This window comes from Phalaenopsis equestris, unplaced genomic scaffold (genome assembly GCF_001263595.1).
Source record: "Phalaenopsis equestris unplaced genomic scaffold, ASM126359v1 Scaffold234275, whole genome shotgun sequence".
Classification (NCBI taxonomy): Eukaryota; Viridiplantae; Streptophyta; class Magnoliopsida; order Asparagales; family Orchidaceae; genus Phalaenopsis; species Phalaenopsis equestris.
The window spans coordinates 345,751-372,590 of NW_018252195.1; the positions used below are offsets into that span (position 1 = coordinate 345,751).

The window sequence follows — 26,840 nt, forward strand, 5'->3', positions numbered from 1 at the left end:
CTTACTCCATCCGATGAGAGGATATTATACGAGCCTCCAACCACACATAATGTATCTAACAATTCGAGTACCACCTCTTTAAGGCCAGAGGAGATTCAAAACCCCGACCTGAGGGGTCTTATACAATGGATGCCAACCACCAGGCCATGGTACACGACACTAAAACTAGGAATCTGAACTATATACATGAGGAGTCAACAAAAATTAGAAATGTAATGTAAAAAAGAAGAGTTAAATTTGCATATGAAATAGTCAAAATGATTTTGAAACCCTTCAAATGCATGTTGTCCCTCTTATGTTGTACTCTTAAGAATTAAAAGAAACAATTGTCACAAAAAGCAATCTTCTACAATTAGGAGACTAAAATGTCATCGAATAAATGCATGATGAATCTCAGAAATTAAAATTACCAATTGATCTCATTCTTTTAAAATAACTCTATTGGGGATGTTATCATCGCTAATCTTAATCTATCCTGCTTAGACATTGATTAACCAGGTTTTAAAGCTAAACTCTAAGCTGCATAAAACATCGCTGAATACAAACAAATTCATTATACTTTTCCTTGTTCAGTTTTATGGCAAACCATAACCTTCAAACTTCTTCATTATCCTTTAATCTGATGCCATCGTATTCATGCCCATAACCCTTTATTTTTAGTATGGAAACATTGGGATCCATATATAAAACAAAACAACATAGTAAATATGATAAAGTTCGCATGGCTGCATTCTATAGTTAGACATGACAAGTCATATTTTATGTGTTAAAGTCACCACCTTCCCATGCCACCCCATATATAATTATTTTTTCTTCTTGCTTTTGCTTCGCGCAAAATACTTTTAGGGATCGTCAAATCATTGGAAGACATCCATGGATGAAAATAGATTTTCCCACATCCAAGTAGACCTATGGGGGCGCGCTTATCAGGCAAAAATCACTGCCCAGGGGCCGGTCCCTACGGTCTAAATCCTAATTTTATGTTTAGATGTCAGTAGAAAAGTTTGCGCTGATTCGGAAGATATGAAAAGTTGTGTATTAATAAAAAAATATGACTCAATAACCTAGAAAAATATTTTAGAGGTTTTAAATTGGGGATTTCAGCGTCAAAAGGCACCCCAAACCCCACACATGTGGGGCAGTCTGAACCTAAATTTTCTCAAAATGCCTGTGGGACAATTTGATGAACGCTCGTGACCACTGGAGACTCTGAATTGACAGAGTATGATTTTTAAATACTATAATGGGCATTAAACATGTTTAACTTCAGAATCAACACCACATCATGGTGAATTTTCACGGGCAAGACTGAATCAGTACCAATCCTGATTTCATGCTCGATGAACTACCATAAAGTCTTGTTGGATGTCTCAAATGATGGGAGACTGGACACAGTCTCGTAGCATTTATGTGGACACCTCGCTCATGTGACTTCAAAAATTGATGCCAACATAAGACACCCAACAAGTGTGATGTGCCGCTAAGGCGCAATCCACTTGTTGGAAGCAAATAATTTTTTATCGAATTGTGGTTAACTAGATTCCCAGCACAGCCTGGTCGACCAAAATGATTTGAGAAACAAGCTAACAAGCTGAGGTGACCTAGCTAGTTACAATGTTCCATCCTTGATGGGTCTCAAATTTGCTGATAAAAGGAGTGAAACATGAATATACTAAGGAGGAAAGTTCTAGGACTCACATCCAACCTATAAAATAGACAGGGCGACTAGATCAGGAAGGAAAGAGGGGAGACTCACATACAACCTAGAAGCTAGTATGGGTGTCAGATCAGGAGAGAAAGCTCTACGACTCACATCTAACCTAAGAGTCGATCAGAGAGATCAGATTATGAAGGAGAACACTGAGACTCACATCCATCCTAAGAGGCGATCGAGGCATGGAGTCCGAGTAAACTAGGAATAAAGACCTTATTCCGATTATGGGGACTTACTTCCAACCTTAGTTTGTTGAGGAATGACGCCTTTATCAATTTAGGGGGTCTAACACAAAACCTCATATGTTGATCTAACATGCTTGATATGTTAGGGAGGAATGCCTTGCTCTGTTAAATGGGGTCTTAAAACCAACCTAAGAGGTAAACAAGGTATTTAGGTCGAGGAAGGTTGGATTATCTCATGTAATCCAAGTCATTCGTTATGCTCCCTCACAAGAAATTGACCAAATTTAACTGTGGTTCCCATCGAGTGAAGCACCCATAGTTTAGTCAATTGGCTATTTAAGCTTGAGTTGCCTAACTTAAACCACAACTAACCAGTGAATTAAATAGTGTGGTCAATTGAAAAAGCTCAATCATCTCGTATGAATCAAGTCATATATTATGCAGATCAATGAGGAATGTCAGGGGACTCATATGCAACTCGAGTGCAAGTTAAGGTAATCATATCTAATATGAGGGCTGATCATAATAATCATTAGGAAGAAAAACACTGAGACTTATATATTAACTAAGAATATTTTAACTAGTTTAGGAAAGGAGGCCTTGATCGGTTTAGGAGGCTTATCTTCAATCCTAGGGACTAGTCACGAAAGAATGCCTCACTTCATTTAAAGGGCCTTACACCAAACCTCAGATTTTGATCTAACATGTTTGTTACATGAAGAAGGAATTCCTTACTCCATTTAAGGAAGTCTTATATCCAATACTAAGTGGTAAACAAGGTAATGTGATCGAGGAAGACTGCACTCGTGTAATCCAAATCGTTTGTTGTGCTCCCTTGTAAAAAACCAACCAAGATCTAACGCAGTTCTCATCGAATGAAGAACCCATCATTTAATCAAGTGGCTATTCGAGCCTAAGTTGCCTGACTTAAACCACTACTGAACAGTGACTTAAACAGTTTGGTCAATTGAGAAGACTCGATCATTTTATGCAGTCTGAGTCATTTACTATACATGTCGAGAAGGAATGACAGGGACTCATATCCAACTCGAGTGCAAGTCGATAAAGCGAAAACCTTACTCTATTTAAGGTGGTTTTATTCTTATCCTTAGATTTGGTTTAATATGCTTTTTATGTTAGGAAGGAGAACATTGCTCCATTTAAGGGGGCTTCAAAACCAACCTAAGATGTAAATAAGGTGATCAGAATAAGAGAGAAAGCACTAAGAATCATATCTAATCCATTATCTAATTGAGGCACGGAGACCATATAGATTAAGAAGGGAAATATGGGGACTTGCATCCAACCTAGAAGGTGACTAGTTCAAGCAAGAACGCCAAAGGACATAAATCCAATTGAGAGCTGATCAAAGTGATCATATCAGGAAGGAAAACGTTAAGATTCACATCCAACCCGAGATTTGATTGAGGCACGAACCCTAAGGCACAGAGCATGAATAAGTTAGGAAGAAAACCACAAGGACTCACATCCAACCTAGAAGGTGGCTAGTTTGCATCCGCTCGAGAGCTAGTCTAAGAATAGAAAATCTTACTCCATTTGAAGTGGTTTTACTCCTATCCTAAAATTTGATTTGATATGTTTAGTGTTTTTTTTAGATCTTGCATAGAAATGCATGACCAAAAATGTATGTTGGGAAAAATTTCATGGCTTTTCGTCACATATAACGAGTATCAATTGAATTTGAATTCTATCACTTGAGATACCAGGAAGGTTGGCTAGGTAAGTCGTACTAACCATATGGTGTTTCGCCTTAAAAAAATTTAGATGTGTCCCTTGAAATAACATTTATCACACTCATTTATAATGAGTGAAACAAACATATTTTCCACATTCATGAGTGGACAAGAGTATCTACCACGTTAATGTATGATGCATGGGATACTAGTTGATTTGATTTTGCACGAATCGTGGAACAAAAAGATTGCCAAGAAAAGTGCATGGCAATTCTTGTGCACGACAAATGTCCATAGAAATTGACTTTTAGTCAATTGCGATACCAAAAATGTGAGCTAAACAGGATGTGCTTGCCATAAGACGTTTAGTCTTAAGGTGAAATTTGCATATATCTCTTAAAAGGGTGCTTACTGAATTCACTTATGGTGAATGGGTCAAGCACATCTCAAATCCACACAAAGTGTGAGCGAATGAAATTTGTTTTAAGAGAGCTCTATGGTTTCTCTCTTTATTGATCATTGGTCATTCATATATAGACCATTTGAAGGAATAACACCTTGTTAGAATAATGACCAAGAATTGTATTGATATAAGTGAAAAGCTTCTCTTGCAAATATCAACCGTGATTAAACACAGTCAAGTTGAAATGCCAAAAGGCAATCAAGTCTCGAAGTATCCCAATGAAACATGGATCGGTTAGATCATAAAGGTGGTTCAACCGTTCGATATATTTTTTGACAAGATAACAGAAATCACTCAAATCAAAAAAGGTTAGACATTCAAAATGTTCCAACCATAATGATGCTCAACGTTATACTAAACTAAAGCAAATCCTCTAATGATATTTGTTGCATTATTTATGTGACATTTTTTTTGGACCCTACGTCAAGTAGATAGTTGAATAGGTATGATAAGAGAAATACATAGTTTTTGTTACACTGATTACCAGGAGTGTCAGGTATAGGCCGCTCTAATGACTTACACCTTCCCTGGATAAAACCCAGAAATCAGTTTGAAGATAAAAATACGACTTCCCTTACATACGCATTTCAAGATTTTTGTTAAGTGATCTCTTAACAAGTATAATAAAGCTCATCACAAGTGATTTACACAAATGAAGCATTAGGCGAGACAATTTTTTTGCTCAAAAATGAAGTATCAGAAGATACATTCTTTTATTGCTTGATAATTGAGTTATAAGAGTACATCCAATTTGAAAATACATCAAGTACTAGAACTATAACGTACAAATCATTCCTTCACATAATACATCTTTAAGTATTTCTCGTTGATCGAGGTAATTGGATGAACTCCATAAGTGTCAACTAGCATGTAGAATTTTCCTTCGTAGACCTTCTCAATCACGAACTGCCAATCCTAAGTGGGTTCAAATTTGTCATGTGTATGATGATGAGTCACGATGGGGCGGCGTAAAACCAGCACCATGTCTCCAATCGCAAAGGTGCGAGGCATCTCGAGATTATCATGGGAACTAGCCATTCGAGCGCGAAATAACTCGAGGTTTTCTCGATCTTGTAATCTCAGCCCATCAAGGTTGTCCAACTCTTCCAATTGAAGTCAGATATTTTGTTTGTTGTTGATATTATTGTTTACACCATTCAAAAATGAAGGCATTTTAACTTCCAATGGAAGGGCTGCTTCGGACCTAAACGTCAATGTTTGTGGGAAAGCTTCAAAATTTTATATGTTTGTGGGAATTACTTCATATGCGTAGAGAAATGTTGGATGACAAAAGTTAATATAAGCATTGCTCTAAAGCTATAACAAAAAGTTTCACTTCAATTTTGACTTGCTTTCTGGAAACTAACGTAATAAAAGATTATAAAATGAATTCTGCAGAACTAAGATTTATAAGGAGGAATTCATGTGGAAGAGAATTCGACCAAACTGAAATTTGAGAAGATGAATGGTTTCAAAACAAAATTCATTTTTTTATTGCTTAGAATTGTGGGAATTTCAAAAGATGGAAATAATAGAAATATATTTTTTTTATCAATTCGGAAGATGGAAGGCAAAAGTGGAGGGCTAAATGACTAGATATTTTAAGTGGATTTTGATTTTTTTTTTAATAATTCAATTATTTTTAATGCTAGAATACATCTTAAGCCTATAAATAGAAGGTAAGAATAGAGGAAAAATCAAAATTGAGAGGAGAAGAAAAGGGGAAGAAAAAACGAAGGAGAAAAAGAGAGCGAGAAGGAAAAGGAGGAGGGAAAAAAGTCGTCCCCAATCGTGCCCAGCAGGTGATCTCGAATTTTTCCTTTTCTTCTCTTTTCAATCTTCTATCATGAAGAAGCAAAGAAGAATCATCTTGAAAGTTATCTCCGACCCCGCCTAGCAGGACCTCCGAGATTTCTTTTCGTAATTTTCTCTCATGAAGAAGTAAAGGAAAAATCATCCCAAAAGTTATCCTCGACCATGCCTAGTAGGACCTATGAAATCTCCTTTCACGATTTTCTCTCATGGAGAAGCAGGGAAACGACATCCTAAAATTTATCCTAGACCCTACCTTGCAAGACATCAAGGATATTCTTTCGCGGGCTTCTCTCATGGAGAAGGAGAAGAAAGTCGTCCAAAAAGTTATCCTCTACTCTGCCTTGTAGGACTTCCGAGATTTTCTTTTACAGTCTTCTCTCATGGAGAAGCAGAAGAAAATCGTCTTGAAAGTTATCCCTGACCCTGCCTCACAGGAGCTCTGATTTTTTTCTTTTATGGCCTTCTCTCATTGAGAAGTAGGAAAAAGCCCTCCAAAAGTTATCTCTGATCCTGCATCATAGGACGTCCAAGATTTTCTTTTGCGGTATTCTCTCACGGAGAAACAGAAGAAAGATGTTCCAAAGTTATCCCCAAAACTGCCTCACGAGACCTTTGGGATTTTTTTTTGTGTTCTTCTCTCATGAAGTAGGAAAAAGTCGTCATAAAAGTTATCCCCGACCCTGTCTCGCAGGACCTTCGAGATTTTATTTTGCTGCCTTCTCTCATGGAGAAGTGGGAGAAAACTGTCTCGAAAGCTATCCCAAACCCTACTTAGTAGAACCTTCTGGATCATTTTTCATGTTGCGGCACAGTAGAAAGTCGTTCATGTCCTGCATAGCAGGCATTCAATAGGATCTTTTTTTGTGTTGCAGTGCATAAAAAGTTGTATCCATTCTGCATAGCAAGCTACAAACTGGATACTCGTTCTTGTTATTGTTGCACATTTCGGTGGAGATAAAGAAATGTTGGGGCTCTCCTGTCGCGCTTTGAGGGGAAGATTTTCATGTTTCTGTAGTGGTAATATCTGAAGACCTCCAAAAGATTAGCAGAAGTATTGGAATTTCGGGAAGGCGATGCCGACTCCACTCAAAGATGAAATGATTTGTTGTAGCCCTCGTACAAGTATATGTGGGTCTTTGAGCTAATTTAGACGTTGTTTCTGAGGTTGATTGTATCTTTCCTTCAGAGCCAGAGTTACCCCTTCTGAAATGTTTTTGCCCCACTTCTGGGTATTATTACCAAACTTCTGGGTTGCATATTGGTGCTGACCTTTTATGTGGTTTATGACTTCTGAGGTTTTTTGGCTTCTCAAACATGCAAAAGTTTGTAATCAAAGTTAGCGCCTACACTTTATATATAAAAAGAATCACATACCCTTTTAGACTTGTGTCTTCTGAGATTTGTATCCTCTTATGCGTGTATATTTTGAGCATTGTGCCCTCTCAGGCTTATTCCTTCAAGGAGCTTGAAATGTGTCAGTGCTTTTTAAGGCTCGTAGCCTTTTGAGATCTTTGATGTACTTGTGCCTCTGAGGCTTATAGCCTTTTGAGGTCTTTGATGTACTTGTGGCTCTTAAAGGTTGTAGCTTTCTGAGGTCTTTGATGTACCTGTGCCTTCTGAAGCTTATAACCTTTTGAGGACTTTGAGTTGAGACCCTATCAAACCCTTACTCACTTTGAGACTTATTAGTGAAAACTCTATCCACAACTAACCTCCCATCGAAATTGCCTCTTAGGCAAGTCTTTAAGGGGCATGCTAGCTTCCCATCAAGTTTTACCTTTTGGGCTCGACTTCATGGGTACCAGATCTTCCCATTAATTTTTGTCTCTTGGGCTCGACTTATAGGAGTACCATATCTTCTCATCTAGTATTGTCTTTTGGGCTTGAATTATAGAGTCATGTTAGCTGATCCTGATATTTTGTATATGTAAGGATTTATGAAGTTGACATCACTACTTGAAGATTTTAATCCTGACAACGGCGTCAAAAATTTGATCCCTAGATACTTAATGCTTATGCACAATATAATAATAGTTCTGATGATAATTTTCACTTATATTTCCTTGTTTTACAACAAAACCAAAAACTTGATTCTGAAGAAAAATAAGAATTTAATTTTTTTTAATTTATATATATTTATATTGGAATACTAAGCAAGTATATGTATCGTTGTCAAGTAAAATAAGACTTTTTGATTAAAATCTGAATATCGAACCCACAGGGAAGATTATGCAATATGCAATTTTAGAAAGTTTTTTCTATTTTTTTAAAAGATAATTACTTTAACTAAAAAATGATTTTTACATAAATTTAAAATTAAAATATTTTTGGGATTTTTGATATTTTAACGAAACAGTAACAACTAAAAAGATAACTAAAGTTTTTGTAGAAGAAAAGTATTTAATATGAAAATATCTTTCTTCTTATCATATAAGTATAGGGCAGAGAAGATACTAGCTCTCACTCTAGAGTTCCCTCGTTTCCCTCCACCTGAGGGCTAACATTCTCGTATCAGAACCTAAAACAATAAACTAAGTTGGGGGCTTTAACTTGTCACTTTAAAGTGCTCTAACTCTACACCCATCAATAAATATTTCCATATTTATTGCACTCAATCATATGAACTACATTCTCATTTATACAACCTCATGTGATTCTTTACAATTGTTGACTGAGACAATACCAGTCTGGTTCTTACATGTTCTCACAACAAATTTTAACATATGGATTGGCCAAATCAAGAAGTAAATGAAGTGCATGGATTTAAATCATCCAACTTCTTCCAACATTAAAGATCAATACTCTTCACAACTTCCATCCAAAACTTAAATACTTATCATTTTAAATAGAAAGATAAAGAAAACTACTCATAATCCACGGAGAAAATAAAACCACACTTTAGTTTAAGAGAATAAATCATTGTCAAACCAACAAGTCTCGATTAAAACCAAAAGTAGTCTAAAATAAAAAGATATAAACTTATCTCAAGTCCTCCACCAAACTCTTGAAGTTCCTTTGAATCTCTTCTCTTTTACAATTACTCCAAATAAAATAACAAAAAGGATAAAGTAAATAAAAAGTGGTTCCTGAAAATCTCTCCGAACTAACTGCCCAGAAAAGAATTTTCAAAACTTGCCAATATTTTCAGGACTCTTTTCTAGATCATTTCTTCTTTCTTTTATAGTTTTCCAACAGGTGTCTTGGGATCTCTTCAAAATGTGTCTTGATTTGATGTATTTGCCCAAGAGATGCATCCTTTCATGATAATTTTCGTCCACAGTGGTTACAACCACCTATTAAGCCAATGGGTGCCTCAAAAACCTCTTCGAAATCCATGAAAATTGATTTTACTTGTCTAGTAACGGCCACTAGCGCTTAAGAGCGGGGTCTCAGCGCTTAGACACGGTCTTCTCTGTTTAACCGGCGCTTAAGCGTCCGATCTGGCACTTAGGCGCCAAAACTCTTTTGCACAATTTTTCACCTTTTTGCTCCAAATTTGATCCTTTTTCACTCATTTAAGCATTTTTTTTTTCCATTTTTACTTGTATCTGTAAAAAAAACACAAAAATGACTTCCATTAAAGCGCAATATCTTAAAAATAGGTATAAAAATGTATCTAAAAACACTATATATTTTAGGTATATCATTAGCTTCCCATCGAGTCTTATCTCTTGGGCTTGACTTCTAAGGGTATCGTATCTTCCTATCAAGTTTTGTCTCTTAGGCTCGACTTCTAGGGGCATGGTAGCTTCCCATCAAGTCTTAACTCTTGGACTCAACTTTCAGGGATACCAGATATCATCAAGTCTTGCCTCTACTTCTAGGGGCGTGATAACTTCCCATCAAATTTTGCCTCTTGGGCTTGACTTTCAGAAGTACTATATCTTCCCATTAAATTTTTCCTCTTAAGCTTGACTTTTAGAGGCATAGTAACTTCTCATCGAGTCTTATCTCTTAGGCTTGACTTCTAGGGGTACCATATATTTCCATCGAGTCTTTCCTCTTGGGTTTGACTTCCAGGGGAATCTTGGAGATCTTGTTTACTGCTTGCCCATAAGGGGACTTTCTACACAAAAAATTTTCATAAGAAAATAATAAAATTTCATTGAAATGATAGTTTCAAGCAAATTTGCCTGAATAAAATTAAGAGTTCATATGCTAGGATTTTACTCAAATAAAATCATTTTAAGTAGTATTTCTCATTCAATAACTGATCCCGACTTTCTATATAGAGATGTAAAATGTGATGTATGTAATTATATTTATAATAATTCAATATGGGATACTACGCAAGTATATGTATCATTATCAAGTAATATAGAACTTTCTGATTAAATCCTGAATATCGAACCCACACGAAGGATTAGTTTTAGATAACAAAATACTTAGTAATATATATTCTTACTCAAACTTAAGATGTTATAATATGAATAAAAGTACGATTTTTTTTTGTAATTTTTGATAATTGAAAATAAAGTAAGCAACTAATTAACTTAACTAAAATACTTGCAAGATGAAGGCAATATAAGTAAAATATCTTTTTACTTATCATGAATCAGTGATAAACATAGAAATTCAGTTATGAGTATGTTAAATGTGTTATGTCAAATATGAGCAATAATATTTTTTACTCTTACTAGAGATGCTATAAAGAACATTAGTTAATCTATAATTTGAATAGTCTTATAGACCAGCTATGTAGGGAAGATACTAGCTCTCACTCTAAAGTTCTCTCTTCTCTCTCCTCTCCACCTGGGGGCTAACATATCAAAACCTAAAATTATAAATCAAATTGGGAGTTTTAGCCTGTTACTCTAAAGTCCTCTAATACTCTAAAGTCCTCTAATTCTACCTTGAAAATATATTTCCATATTTATTTTCACTCAACCTCATGAACTACATTCTCATTCATGAAATCAATATGTGATTCCAACCATTTGTTGACTGAGACAATACCATCTCGGATCTTACATGTTCTCACAACAGATTTTAACATCTTAATTGGTCAAATCAAGAAGTAAATGAAGTGCAAGATCTTTAATCATCACAACTTCTTCCAACATTGAGGTATAATACTTCACACAACTTCCTGTAAACATTTCAGCACTTATCATTTTAAGGAAAAAGATAAAGAAAACTACTCAGAATCCATGGAAAAAACACAACCACACACGAGTTTAAAAGTAGAAATCATCGAGTTTAAAAGTAGAAATGAAATCATACACACAAATAAGAAATCTAAATTAAAAACCAAGTTTAGTCACAAAAATAAACACTTATCTCAAATTCTCTCCATCAAATGTCTTAAAGTTCCTTTGAATTCTCTTCCTTCTCTCACAATACAAACTAACACTCAAAATAAAATAAAATAAAGTAAAGGTGGCCGGCGGCGGTGGCGACGATTGTAAATTTTAGTGGTTGGTTGCTGGCCCATTCTCTTGGAAAATCTAAGTCTTTTCTTATAAAAATGCAAGGAGTGTCTTGGTGTCTCTTCAAAAAGGTGTCTCCATTCAATGAAACTTCAGAAGTCCTCAAAAGCCAATTGAATGAATTTTCGTGTTCATGGGCTATTTCTCACATTTTTATCAAGGGTATTTTTATCAAGGGTTGCCACATTTTTATCAAGGGTTGCTTCAAACACCTCTTCAAAATTTTGCTCCAATTAATATTTCTTCAAGTAATTAATTCTGGCACTTAAGCGTGAAGTTTATGGCGCTTAGGCGTGGATACTCTGGTGCTTAAGCGTCAATCTTGGGCGCTTAGGCGTCTCAGTTCATTTTTGCTCCAAATTTGACCATTTTTCTCTCATTTTAGCATTTTCCATCAATTTGATTGTACCTACAAGAAAAACACACAAATACATTTCATTAAAGCGTAATATCTCAATTTCATTAAAGAATACATTTCATTAAAGCGTAATATCTCAAAAATATGTATAAAAATGTGTACAAAAATATTATATATTTTAGGTGTATCAATAACCCAGACGATTTTCTTCTGGTTCTCATCACCTTGTTCTTGTAAGTACGGACCCAAGTGATCTTGAAGTATCAGACCTTCAATTTTCTTCCTTCAATTAGAAATATTTTTCTATTGAATGCCCTTTCGCTTGGTGAAAATGACAATATTGAGACTTGTCTCCACTATTTGGATTTTTTAACGGCCTTGGCCACTTGAGGACCTTTTCATAATTGATGGTCATTAGAAAGTGAAACGTGATACGTTGAATGGGGTGTATTATTTTACTTATCGAGACTCACAATTCCTCTGCAGTCCAAGCATTTTTCGTTATGTCATTTGTTCGGCATCCCAGGGTTATTCTTGTAATTGGCACTAATTGCTCGAATTGTTCCTTGTATTGATTGCCTCATCTACAAAGATTTGAGCTTCGACATGATGGATAAAATCAACGTATGAGCGAACCTTCTCCCGCATCAGTTATAAATTAGGTTACAAGAAATGGGTTACAAAGTCTCCCAATTTACAATGTGATGCGCGGAGGAACTTTTCACAAGAAATAGGTGGCGATCAATGGTTTTTGGCGGTGGCTGACAAGTGATGTTTGACGGTGGTTATTTGTGGTCGGCGGTGGCAGAGGTGATGCTGGTCTTCAACTCATTTTCAAAGCTTCAAACTCTACTTTAGACTTCAAGCTCTCACCCTTTTCAAGAGAAGGTTATGGCTCTATTTATAGAGTTCCAAGTGTAATTAATACAAAAATATGAATCATTTTGATCGAATGGTCGTGAGAGCTTCCTTTGATCAGTTGACGTTTGATGCACATTTTAGTGTCTTAATGATATTGGAATTGATTGATCTTGGCTCATTAGATTTGACTTGTCGAGAAGCTTGATTCGATTATAGGATCGCTAGAGTCAGCATATGCTTGACCTTCCAAAAATGTTTGAAGAGCTTCCAAAAGCATTTTAACATCTTGATAGATGCTTTATTTGGTTCAGATTGGAACAATTTTGGTACCATTTGGTTTGTCTTGTAGAACCGATCAGTTTGACTATAAGTTTGTTGAAACCGGAGCTATGGATGACTCTTGATTGCAGTTTCAATGTTTCTTTCTCAAAAGACTGCCTCTCGATCTCTGTCATGGCTCAAGGTTCATGCAGGATGATGGAGTTTTGTTGAAGGCGTATCATTTCTAATTATGATTAAATACTCTTCTAATCCTTGTCAATAACTTCATAATTTATTCATTTATATCAAGCATGGACGACCTTAACGATCTTAATGACCATCCTCCATCAAATCTTTCATTCAATAGAATCATAATGTTGCATCTACAAACTTATCAAATTAGCATTCCTTCATACTTCCTTAGACTACATCAACACATGCATGCATGTCAACTTTACTATCAAATGCATCTTAGTACATGACCTTTGCAACTATATGATGGTATTAGTTATGGGATAATATTAAAGCGAATGAACTCGCATGCTTAATAGTATTTTATAGTATTATATGGTTGTATAAAAAAAATGAGATGATAATTTTGATTGGATTCTATGGGGTAATTGATGAACTCCACAAGAAAGTGACAGGGGAAATTATTTGTGATGATTATTGGTGCAAGGCTAGAGAATGTTTTCGATAATAAAAATGAAACATTATTTTGGTGGTCGGCATTGTAGAGATGAAGTGAAATCTTGGGAGCATTATGATTGAGTTAGGAAGTTTTGAAAGATTCCAACCCTAAGAGGGGTTATATATTTATAATTTTACCAAAGAGGAACGAGGAAAGAGGAAAGAGATTGATAAATAACTATTAGAGGATGTGGATGGTCTCTAAGAATGTAGTATAATAGATAATGATGGTTATGGCAATCGAGTAAAGCTAAAAATGATAAACCGAAGAAAGTAAAGATAAAAGTCAAATGATAACATCATTGATTCACCAAAGAGTATATCAAGCTCTTAAACTACCCACTAAGTTTCACTTGACGGATTTCTCAAAAATCCTTCAAGTTAGCATTAGAGTTGTGATTGGTGCCTCAATAATATGGTTGCACACTAGGATGGTGAAATCATTAATACGATTTTTTATGATTATCCAATTAGCATTAGAGATGTGACTGGTGCCTCAATAATTACCTTGTTGATGGTGCCACATCTCTCTCTCTCTCTCTCAACTTAGCCCTCACTAATTTATCAACTTAGCCCTCACTAAATTTATTGCAATGGAGACAGTTCATGTTATATACATGAGCTTTATCAAAATATTTGGATGTTGTGAATGGAATGGATTATCTAACATGCTGTAAATGGTTAGAAAATCAGTCCCACACACAAATACATGATATTCTTAGAAGTAGGCCAACTCCTTATTTTCCTCTGCTTGATTGATGATATGGACATGCCAACGTTTCCCATGGGCCATTTGTGCAAATTAAAAAACATATAATTACATATCGTTGCATGATGGCTGGCAACGTGCACATCAATTTTTGATTTTTGGGAGGTGGTTGGGCGTTGGGTGAGTGGTGCCACAAAGCAAATTTTAATGTACATGTGAACCCAAATATATAATAAATTTTTTTTGGTTAATTTTTTAGTTAAATCAAAATCATTTGATTACATCATAGAAATTAGTTTTAATTTTGAAGGCAAACTAAAATAAAATATTTCTTATTTTCCATGGATATAAGAACATGATGTATTTTCAAAGAAGATTTTGTGTTGATTGATGATCAAATCACTTTTTACAATCACCAAATTAATTAAGTTAGCATCTAGTAAGATAAATATGTTAAAATTAACTCTAATTAAATCTAATATGCCCCTCCATAGTTTAAATTATAATAGTTTATCTTTAAAATCTCCTAATTATCAAAATAATAATAATAATAACATATATAAAAATAATATAGTAAAGTCCACACATAATCGAGCGCCAGTTCTATAGATATAGGACTGTTTTAATCTATGTAAACAGTCTTCTGGTATTTTAAAATTGAGTTCTAATAATCCACGACGAGTACTATTCAGCCCCAATTTAATGAATTTAGGAATTATTTTGATACTTCTATAAAATATTAAATTAAAACTAAACCATTAAATAATTGGGACCATTTTTGTACTTTACTTTAAAAAATATAAAACCCTGGCAACTGCCAGCTTGGAATACTTTATGCCATGCTTGGGAATTAAAATTGGATAATGACTTTTGCTCAACCATACCTAACATAATTGAATATATGTATGTATGTATGTATGTATGTATGTATGTATGTATGTATGTATGCATGTAAACTTGCCATTAAGCAGAGTGGAACCTTCCAGATTTTTCAAAAGAAAGATGGGCAAATACGTAAATACTAATCTAAAATCTTTTCATTTAAAATATTAATTGGAATAACTTAATAATAAATTAAAGGGGCATCTACGTAAATGTAATTCTAACGTTTATATATCTCACTTCTAAAATTTTATTTCTATACACAGCACTTAAATCTCTAATAGCACAAAAAAATAACACTATTATCAGTTTTAGAAAATCAATTATAGATTTAAAACATCAAAATGCTATTTTGTTGGATCCTTATTTGGCTTCGTGGAAACACACTCTGAGAGTTAGAGCTTGTAAGAAGAGAACTCTCAAGTATGAGAGAATCTAAAAGTTATTTTAATGATATCATGAACTCCTATTTATAGAGGTCTCAACAAACAGTACATAAAAGAGAAGAACAGTTACTATAATTGTCCATATAATTGAATGGGCGTGTCTGTCAAGTAAAATTACATTACAATGTGAATGAAAATTTGTTGTCGGCCGACCGCCTGATGTTGGAGTCAATCGTCTCAGTATTGTTCGACTGATTTATATTTAACCAAAATATCATCCACATACACCTCAACATTTTTTTCATTTCTGATTCAGAAAAATTACATCCATAAGACACTGATATGTCGCCTCAGCATTTTTTAGTCCAAAGGGCATTACAAAAAAACAAAAGACGCCTTGCATGGTAATGAAAGAGGCATTCTCTCATCAGTCGGAAGCATTTTGATGTGGTGATAACCAGAGAAAGTGTTGAGAAAACTAATCACGAAGTACCCTACCGCTGCATCCACTAGTGTGTTAATTATTTTGCAAAGTGCAGGTGTCCTTCGGGCAAGCAGCTTTGAGATTTATGAAGTTGACGCACATCCTCCACTTGTCATTGGGCTTCCGAACCATCACCGCATTCGAGTGCCAAATTGGCTACTGAACTTCCCGAATATAGCTGGCCTCTCTCAACTTTTGTATCTCTGCTGATATCGGCTCATCTAGAGTTCTAGCAGTCAATCTGATCTTCTGTTACACCGGTTGTTGGACTGATATTCAATCGATGGCAAACAACGTTGATCGAAATTACAGGCATCTCCGTCATTGTCCAAGCAAAGACGTCATGATGCTCACGAAGGGTCGGGATCAGCACATTTTTATAACCTACATCAAAGCTAACAATTATTATAAAAATTTGACCAAGTTCTCCTTTGCCAGACACAAGTACCTCAAGGATGGTCTCATTTGTCTCGAGGTCCCCTTCCCTCCGGATCTGAATATCGAGCGGCTTGTGATCAATTCTAGTGACCGCCCACAAGTGGCAACTCCTTAACTACTCCAAGTTTCTTCAGATCGTGATCATTTCTCCATCACCCGAAAACTTCATAGCCACATGGTAAGTCAATGCTACTGCCTGATAAATGTTCAACAGTGGTCGGTCGAATATGACATTGTAAGTTGGATGGTACTCGACCACCTGAAAGTCCTTCGTGCTTGTGTACTGGTTCTCCTGTTAGCCCCACAAGACGCAAAGGCAATGACACCCAAGCTTCCTTTCTCTCTCCAGAGAAGCCAAACAATGGAGTAGTCAGTGTTATCAAACAATCGGTTTTGAGCCCAATTTTGTTGAACACCATCTTAAAAAGGATGTTCACCAAACTTTAGGTGTCCACCAAAATATTACCCACCTGATAGTTGTTGATCAACGCAGTAACAACGATCGTGTTATTATATGGATTTCTTTTCGGTGGAAGATCTACACCAATAAACCCAATGAGAGGATGGATACAATTATAATTTGCGACAAAAAATAACGCTGTCAATCGATGCCTCTTATGGTCGGATCGACAAGATGATTCTCCATCTCCTCCAAAGATAGTCGGGATGATTCCAGCTTTTGTACTTTATTTCCCTTGATTGTTCCACCCAACGTTTCCTTAGCTAGAGTTTTACCCCGTGGTTGTGTTTTCCCTTTGACACCAACAATTTCCTTGAGTTTTCTTGCCTTGATTAGCTCTTCCGCCAAGTTGGCAGCACTCCTTCATGTTGTGCCAGTGATCACGATAGTAATCACAATATTTGTTTGAATTATGGAGCATTGGTGTGCTCTTCATCTGAGGAGCTTTCTTGAGATACTCCTTGTTTTGTATGGTTGAGACTAACTTGGCCATTAAGACATTTAGCGAGGTTAAACCTTGGTCGTTGGTCAGAGTAACCATGTTTCTCCTGTGGCCTTTGGTTGTTGTCATAGTGCTGACGACCGGAAGGATTCCAGTGGTCCCACAACTTCTATCCTTCCTCATTCACCTTCCTCTTCTTCGACTAATGGTTGGATGAATCGACTTGGCGTGAGGGACAATAGCCACTTCGGCATGGATGTGATTGTTGGTCATCTCCAACAGTTTGAAAAATGATGTTGGTTCAAGCAGATTCAAGTCAACTTGAATCGCCCTTTTCTTACCCCTTGTGTCAAAGCAATCTGAGCAATCAAAGGTTGTAAATCTTTTATCTATGATGCAAGAACGTAAACTCTCATTCTCACCTTTGTTTATCTGTAGTAGAGCCTGAGACTTTTTCCTCAACTTTTGTATATTGATGAAGTGTGCCACAAAAATTTTCTTGAATGCATATTGATGAAGTGTGCCACAAAAATTTTCTTGAACTCAGTGAAGGTTGGTATGATACCAACCGGTAGAATGAGAAACCAACAATGAGCACTCCTTGAGTGTATAGTCAAGAAAGGGCGGCACTTCATCACATCTCTAATCTAAAGTATTCTGATCAATGATTTAAAAGAAGCTAAGTGGTCGGTTGGATAGTTTTTCCCCTTGTAGGGATCCAATTGAGTAACACTTAGCTCCGTTGGCGATATAGCCGCCAAAATTCATCGGGTGAAAGCGTTGTCAGGAGTATGTTGAGCATGTGCTTCAACAAGCTCCTCCCGATGACTAAACATCGGTGTAGATCTAATGTTGGGATTCTCCTTCCCCTTTGGTCATCTGATTACCGGCATGCCCATTGGGCGCTTGTGGTCGCTTCAGGGGAATCCCAGAGGGTGAGTTCTCCGAGACCAAACTTTTAGAAGTGAAGGTTAATCATTCCTTTCAATGATTGCTTGTTGAAAGGCCTCAAATTGGCCCATCATCTGCTCTCTTAACTCTTGAACTTGCGTTGAATCTCCCAATTCACACTCTCCATTTAAACTCCATCAGCGATTTGTCTCTATTGTGATTCTTCTTCGTAATTCGCTCTGCTACTCGTCTATGACATATCAACGCTCATTGCACCACCTTTTAGGATGTTGGATTCTATTTTATCTTCCTGGAAACACACTCCAAGTGTTAAAGCTTGTGAGCATAAAAGAGGGAATGATATAACCTGCTATTTATAGAGATCTCAAAATACAATTACATAAAAAAGAAAGAATGATTACCATAACTATCCAAATGATTGAATAGACATCTGTTAAGTAAAAGTTACGTTAAAATGTGAATGAAAATCTAGTGTCGATCAACCGCCTGACGTTCAAGTTGATCGGCTGCCGAATGTTCCTAGAAAGTTTATAAAAAGGGTATTTTCATACAAAAATGAACCAAAAACAATTTAATAAAAACCATCACATCACCCAAACAATCACAATCAATCGAGCAACGTAGCATCACTGTTCCAAACTGACAACTGAGTAACATGCTTGTTCCAAGTCACTGCAGCAAAAACCCAGCCACAAAATTATATAAAAAAAAAATAGGGGCTTTTACAAACATCACCCAAAATTTTTATATTTATCTATCACACCGAAACTTTCCATAACTACAAATATCATATGAAAAATAACACATATTACCATCATCTAATAATCAAACCACATTTTCATCCATAGTGAAAGCATAGGTTTTAGATAGATAAATCGATATGATTCCGGTGCTATGCTATGCATGTAATTTTCACAAAAAATTAAATCTAATTTCTCCATTGTTTCTTCAAGTACAATATAACATCAAGCTTTATGAAGAATCCAAAATAAAATTATGAAATTAACGCAATGTGTGCTACAGACTATAATACAAAAACTTGACAGAAGGAAAAATTATCCATCCCAATAAAAAATCCTCCCATCACTATCCACTGCTTGGAAGGCAATAAGGAACAAAGCGACAGGAATTATAATAACAGTTGAGCTGTCAATAATTTACTCACCAATCCTTTGGATCTCCATTTATTATCTCAGAACTGATGCAAAGCTGAACTTGATGCATTTTTGCCGCTGGATGTATTTTCGATCCTTCATTCCTCGTCCATAGATCTGAGCTCTTCTGGTTCATTTTCTGGGAGACTGAAGATCCGGAGGTTTCGGTCCATGGAGCCAACAGCCAAGTACTTGGCATCCGCTCCAAATTTGACGCATGTAACTTTACCTGAAAGGATAGTAGAAAAATCAACCCAAAAATAAAAAATAAAATAAAAAGAAGGGCCATTTACAAATATACCACCCAATTGTTAGGTCACTTCTTCACATTTATAGTGCCCAAATCTTTTATATCGCATAAAAAAATACCATTATGTTAACTATTAAAAATGTAAAATAACCCTTTCTCATGCATAGATAAGATAACATATATATATATATATATATATATTGAAAAACACATTTCCCCTCAAAGATGGTGGGAACTATGCCAACGATGTTGATTGCATGGGCTCAACGCCATCTTATCATCCGTTCGCACCGTTTTCAACACCTATATATATATATATATATATATATATATTGAAATTTAGGTTTTAGATATGTGATCACATTGGAATTGAGTGGTATGTAAGTAAATCTTGCAAAAAATAAAAGTTTGATATGTAAACACAGGAATTTAGTGGTCTGTAATTAAATCTTGCAGAAATAACAAGTTTGATGAGGAATTATGCAACTTAAATGACAGATAATTTGATGTTTAGCGTAGCCAGCAAAGAAGCAAAATGACCTGTTCCTGACAAATCAGGGAAAGACTTGATGAGATTCCACTCCAACTTTACATTTGCAACTTGGTAAACCCTGCAACATCAATGAGTTCTATCACTAAACTTTAAAATATATGGTTTCAATCAAAGGAAATAATTTCGTAACATCTGAATGAGCATGTAGAAATTTCAAGGATCGTCTCTCTCTCTTTACAAAGATTCAAAGGCATACCTTACATCGGAGCCCGCAATAGCAAGATAATTCCCACTATAGTCAAACTCAACTGTCAATGTGAAAATAAATAATTAAAAAAGACTAAATAATTAAATTTCATCAAACGACAAAAAAAGAACAGCTTCTACTAACTAGTAATATGCAAATGACCAAAGATCGGTTTCAATCTCAAATGCAATAATTCCACTCAAAGCAAAAAGATGTTTTAAGGCTAAGTAACATTAGAACAACCAAAATAGTTTTTTAGAAAAAATAACATAACACATAAAATCTAAAGAATATCAAGCTTCTAGCAACATCAAAAACATAAAGCCATATTGTCGTACGTTAGATTTTATATCTTGCAAAATTAGATTTGTTTCACTTACAAAAATCCTTAATATGATTATGAGAAAATAGAAAACAATTTGTATCATGAGTTTACATGCCAAAGATTTTGATTGATTACAGAAACACTTGATAAATGACAATGCAAGGAGAAATATTTTGAATTATATAAGTCACTGCTAAATTGTATAATATCATATATCATATTTTGATAGTTATACTAATAGTAATAGAAGATAAACTAATTATGTACTTAATGATGTCATTTAGTGATGGCACTGTTTTGTTCAACACTAAGTCTGTTCTGTAAAAGAAGTATTTCGAACACAGCAAAAAAAAAATGATAAAGAGTGTTTCATGCATTGAAAAGAAAGGCAATTTTTTTAAGGAAATAAATAAAATAGGCAAGTGTTCTGATTCAATTACTATTGATACCACAGCTGAAAAAGAAGCCAAATATGACGATCAAGATTTCTTTCAAAAAAAGTTGAAAACTAAAATGTGCCCATCATGAAAAACAGTCATACCGGCATTTGTTGGAGTATTTGCATCATAAGGAGCAAACGATCTGAAATTCTTCAATTTCCTAAGATCCCAAAGCTTAACACCATCAAGGGCTGCCGTCTGGTTCAAGTAGAGTGCAGGGCATCAATTCATGATCTTGGTCATGAAACTAATTTTAAAATTACAAAAGGGCACATACCGCAAGGAAATAACCATTTTCGGAAAATGAAATCGCTGTTACAGATCCCATGTGTCCATCAAATTTGGCAACATTTGACTGCCAAAATTGTTAAATTAGCACGAGAAAAGATTATCTTCTCATCCACATAAATCTAGAGAAAAATCATTAAACCTGAGATTTCACATCCCAAATCCTGACTAGGGCATCAGAAGTTCCAGTTCCAAGGATAAGTCCATCAGGATGGAAAGCAGCAGAAGTATAACCTTCCTGTCCAGACGGTTCGCCAACCTGCAGATGAATCTTATTAACTAATGAGTCCACCGAACAGACACAATTCCATGAATGGAAAAGATGAGAAGGTGGTATATTGAAGACCTGGGTTAAGCAAGTTCCTGAAGCAAGATCATAGAAACACCAAGTGTTGTCCAAAGAAGCTGTGACACAGTATTTATGAGTAGCGTGGATCGTCACTGATTGGACCTATTTAGAACAAAAAAATAACGCAACAGATAAAAAGTAGATAAACATATTATACGAGAAAATAATGCAATAAATAAATGAGATGAGAATACGTAAGAATAAGTCTCAAGGCAAAGTATCTCAAGTAAATGCTGGATCACTTGTAAATTAGTAGGATGGTGAAATTTCCATAATCTTGGAGACAAAACATGAAACAACAAAGAACCCATGCTAGCCATACTAATAATTAAAAGAAATATCTCATGCTAGCCATACTAACAATTAAAACAATTTATCATTTTATTAGAAAAGAAAAAAATGAAAATAAATTCGCAGATGGATTAAAATGAAGAAAGAGAGCCAATAATCTCAAATCTCAAAAAAATAGCCTCCTGGGAGAGATTTAAGCCTCACATTTTCAAGAACTTTCACATCCAAAGCAAATAAATTTTTCACAGCATAATAGATTCAAGTTAGAGTAGGTCATCAAAAGCAAATTAATTTAATAGAAAATACTACGATGGCCTAGGTAATATATGATCATAAAGACCAAAATGATTTAAAAAAAAAACATTGATATAACTGGGACAAAAAGAAGTTTACAAGTAGCGTTCCCTTTCCTTTAAGAAAACTTGGTCCACCAATTACTAGAATAATGACCAACTATACGGAACTCTTCATGTTCATGGAGATTATAAAGAAGAAAACGTTAGTTTATAGCATATAGCTTGCAAAATGCATTGCTTTCAGCAAATACTTTAATGGATGATTTACAAACATATCACTTAGGATGCAGTTTTTTATGTTTGGCAAAATCGTGTATTGTCTACATTCTAAAAAAATCGCAACTGAAAGCTATATTTTCCCACCAGACTTGGCTACCTACAGTGACTACTAGAAAGCTGAAGTCTAACTTTTTCACAAAAAAAAAAAAAAAAAAAAAAAAATAATTGCAATAGCTATCACAATTTTTCGAACAACGGCTTCTTTTTCAGCAGTTTTACAGTTGTTTTTTCAAACACAAGCGGTTTCCCCAAACAGACCCTTGATTCCTATGTATTTTACATATTTAACACTCAAACTTTATTTTTTACATATATAACATTTTACCTACGCATGAAAAGATGTATTCCACCTTTTACAAGTTAAAATTTTTATGTCATATGAAATATTTGGAGGTAAAAATGTAAAAAGTAAAGTTTAGGAGTTCAATATGTAATTACATAATAATTAGGTGCTATGTATGTAAATGCCCCTACTATATGTTATATCTAAGATATTAATGGATAAGGGAATCAAATATGCATCAATGCAACAAGTTAGTTAAATTAAAAAAAGAATATTCGGAACACTACTTGAAAACTATATACAAATCCTGAAAATATAAAATTTGGATTTGCCAGGTGCACAATAATAAATATACAAAAAAAACCATTTTCTGAAAGAGTATGAAGACTCAAAAACCCCATGTTATCCCCAATTTCCATGGTGAAACAAATAATGATCAAGGAAAAGTCAACAAGAGCGAACGCTTCAACACAGTCCAGGCAGAAGAAAATATATTCAGCATTGAAGGGAAAGATCTTGGAAGAAATATAATCCTAATTTTTTCTCTGCCGAAGGCAAAAGATAGTGACCAATTGCAAAGGTGGAAACAGATTGCGAATGCAATGGATGATGTACAGCAGAATAGATGAAGTTGCGGGCAAGAATAAAACATTAAATAATATGCAAAAATTATTTTTTAAATACAATCTCATATTATTGTTCATGTCTATATATTTTTTATTTACTTGTCTATATATTCAATTACAGAAATGCATGGTAAATATTTATTTTGCTGATCGACGCATGAAGGTAAACAAAGACAATGCAGGACTAAAATATGCTGCAATACTGGCTATCCACCAAATTTAAGGGGCTAAGAAACTATCAGTTTCATGAAATCATGATGGCAATCAATTCAAAATGCAAAATACAGATGGCCAACATGCTCAAAATTTAAAAAGCAAGCTTTGAGCGAATGTACTCACATCAGAGGTATGGTCCTTCAGGACGTGTTTGCAACTGTAATTCCCATCGTCAGTCCCTTGCCAAACACGAACAGTCTGCAGTAAAGTGTGTTTAAGGAATTGAATGACATTAGTTTGAAAACTTACTATAATTCAAAAAAAAAACCTCATCACAGTAAAATACGCTCATAAACCAGCATCTCACAGTTAACCCTTCCCAAAAATATATAGGATAATGTGCAATTAATATATGGATCCAACTGTAGTAGAGCACATGGTCTTGAATGTCTACAGGCAAGCGAGTTTCACTAATGGAAAGAAATCTTTATGACTCAATAATGGGTGTTGACTCAGAGATGGGAAGAAATTTTGATAACAAATGTCTTGATGAAATAAAAATAACAACAAAGTTGAGTACCAAAATTCTTATAGATAGAGGAATGTGAAGTTCAATATGTAAATATCCACAGTTTCTAATGAGCTGATGCACAAAGAACATCTATTTTTAATCACGGGAGAATCTAAATAAAAACATTTAGTAACACTGTACAAGAACACATGGTCTTGAATGTCTACAGGCAAGCGAGTTTCACTAATGGAAAAAGATTTGATGACTCCATAACGGGTGTTGACTCCGAGGGGTGTTGACTCCGAGATGAGAAGAAATTTTGATAACAAATAATGTCTTAACGAAATAAAAATACTAACAAAGTTGAGTGCCAAAATTCTTATAGATGGAAGAATGTGAAATTTAATATGTAAATATCCACAGTTTCTAATGAGCTGATGCACAAAGAGCATCTATTTTTAATCATGGGAGAATCTAAATAAAAACATTTAGTAACACTGGGAAAGCACCTGGTTAATGTGCTTATAATCCTGGCTGACCAGGAGGTAAAAAGTGCACCGTAAAAACCTAAAGACAATGATTCAAGCACCAGAGCTAAGAAAGTATAATAAAGCCCCACGTGATATGAAGATTAAGATCAACTGGATTAACTTAAAACAGAATCAACCTTACACGACCTTTGAAATTTATTTATATAATGACACCTTTCTCAAACTCTTAGAAATTAACCTAATCATGCAGCATCAATAGTCATTCATCAATATATAAAAAGAATGCTAATATAGTCAAGATCTCATGCTGCAAGAAGTTTGGTGAAACCCTCCATCAAATAGTATTCCCCCTTTCCAAGGCTCACAGTTCATAAACAATTAATGTTTCCACATGTTCGAAATCTTACTCGTAACTCCAACTCAAATAACTTTATCACACAAAATAGCCACTTAGCATAGTTGACAACTTCAAAAATTATTAAATCATGTACCGTGCATTCAACATATTTGTGAAACTTAAAATTCTTGAACATGCCAATACAAATTCACTACTTCCAACAAAATCACAATTCAACTTCGGAAACAATTGCATAAGGTATAAATTTAACTCATTATTTTTTATTAAAAGATTAAAGATGTATCATGAATTAAAAAGCTTAACTCAAGTCTAATTTCTTCAGTTTCTTAAACCCTAAAAACCAAGCTGAACCAATCAATTTATACAATTGTACAAACTAAAACCTATTTTAACTCATGGTGAACAGAATCAATCATTTTTTTTTAAATTTGATTTTGAATTTTTGATTTATACGGCTTTCTTGGCCAACCACAATTAATAGTGTCCGTAAAACTAAACTCCAGGCCCAAATGGCATACTAGGAGTGTCCCGTTATAATAATAATTTTATTTATATAAATATAATAAAATAACAGCTCCCAAAATATACTAAAGAGAACATCAATGAGCAAAAAATGACATATTTTAAGCATATCATGAGAACACACCTTGTCTCCAGATGCTGTCACAAAAAGCTCATCCTTTGGCACAAATTTGACACTCGTTATCTGAAAGAATTGTAAGAAAAATATCAAATGCATAATTAGTGATATGAACAGAAATAGAGGTGACTATAATGAAGAAATACTAAAAGTCGCAACCTTTTTGGAGTGTCCAGTTAGCGTACATAGTATCTGACCTGAAGAACGATCAAAAATTACCGCATTTGTATCAACTCCTCCTGTTGCAATGATATCCTGCAAATCATCCAAAAACACATAAAATGCTGGCCTATCCCAATAAACATTACAGCTCAATAAATCAAACAAAATAATAATCTTTTACAAATCTTTCATTTCGAGTAAAAAAAATAAAAATAGTCAAAGAATGTCAACATATTTCTACGAACCATGCATAACTAAAAGTATTCATGGGGGTACTCAAAAATAGCCAACAAACTATGAAACCATCAAAACCAAACAGTCCAAGTTGATTCTCAACAGATCATGACACAGATTATGTTCCAAGAAAACCCAGAAACAACAATAACAACAACAACAAAGCCTTAATCCTGCTACATGGGGTCGGCTACATGAATCCTTTTTCTCCATTGCATCCTACTTAGTGTCATATTTTCATTTAATTCTAATAAATTAGGATCATTTTGTATATAATAAGCCCAAGTCATTCTAGGTCTACCTCTGCCTTTCTTAACATAAGTCAAATCTAAAACATTCACTCTCCTAATCCGATCATCAGATGGTCGACGCTTTATGTGACCAAACCATCTAATACAACTTTCTCTAATTTTGTCTGTCACTAGAGCTACACCAACCCTATCACTAATATATTAATTTCACATTTTGTCTCTTAAGTGTAAAGCCACTCATCCACCTAATCATTCTCATCTCGGCAACACTTAACTTAGTATTATGCTTCTCTTTTAAAGGCCAACATTCCACGCCAAAGAACATTGCAGGTCTCACCACCCTCTTATAAAATTTTCCTTTCCGTCTAAGCGGTACTCTTCTATCACAATGTTCCTAGAATAACCAAAACTAAAAAAAATTGATTCAGTTCAAGATTGTAGTTTTCAGATCTCCAAAACCGATCCAAAAGTATTACAATCCTAAACTTAAAAACCCTCATATGGTTCATAATAAACCTATTATTAAGCGTCAT

At 34.8% G+C, this 26,840-nt stretch overlaps 1 protein-coding gene across 1 annotated transcript in view; it reads right to left on the bottom strand.

The window, feature by feature from the left end:
• Positions 1–19,076: 19,076 nt before the first annotated feature.
• The window catches only part of LOC110038894 (pre-mRNA-processing factor 19-like), a 33,288-nt gene continuing 25,524 nt past the window's right edge, over positions 19,077–26,840 (bottom strand). The window contains exons 9-18 of the mRNA XM_020743812.1: positions 25,820–25,915; positions 25,667–25,726; positions 23,844–23,918; positions 21,727–21,831; positions 21,523–21,639; positions 21,370–21,447; positions 21,194–21,290; positions 20,337–20,388; positions 20,128–20,198; positions 19,077–19,566 (exon numbers count right to left, since the gene is read on the bottom strand). Coding sequence (XP_020599471.1) covers positions 19,436–19,566; positions 20,128–20,198; positions 20,337–20,388; positions 21,194–21,290; positions 21,370–21,447; positions 21,523–21,639; positions 21,727–21,831; positions 23,844–23,918; positions 25,667–25,726; positions 25,820–25,915 — 882 coding nt within the window. The 3' untranslated portion in view covers positions 19,077–19,435. The remainder of the gene's footprint in view (positions 19,567–20,127; positions 20,199–20,336; positions 20,389–21,193; positions 21,291–21,369; positions 21,448–21,522; positions 21,640–21,726; positions 21,832–23,843; positions 23,919–25,666; positions 25,727–25,819; positions 25,916–26,840) is intronic.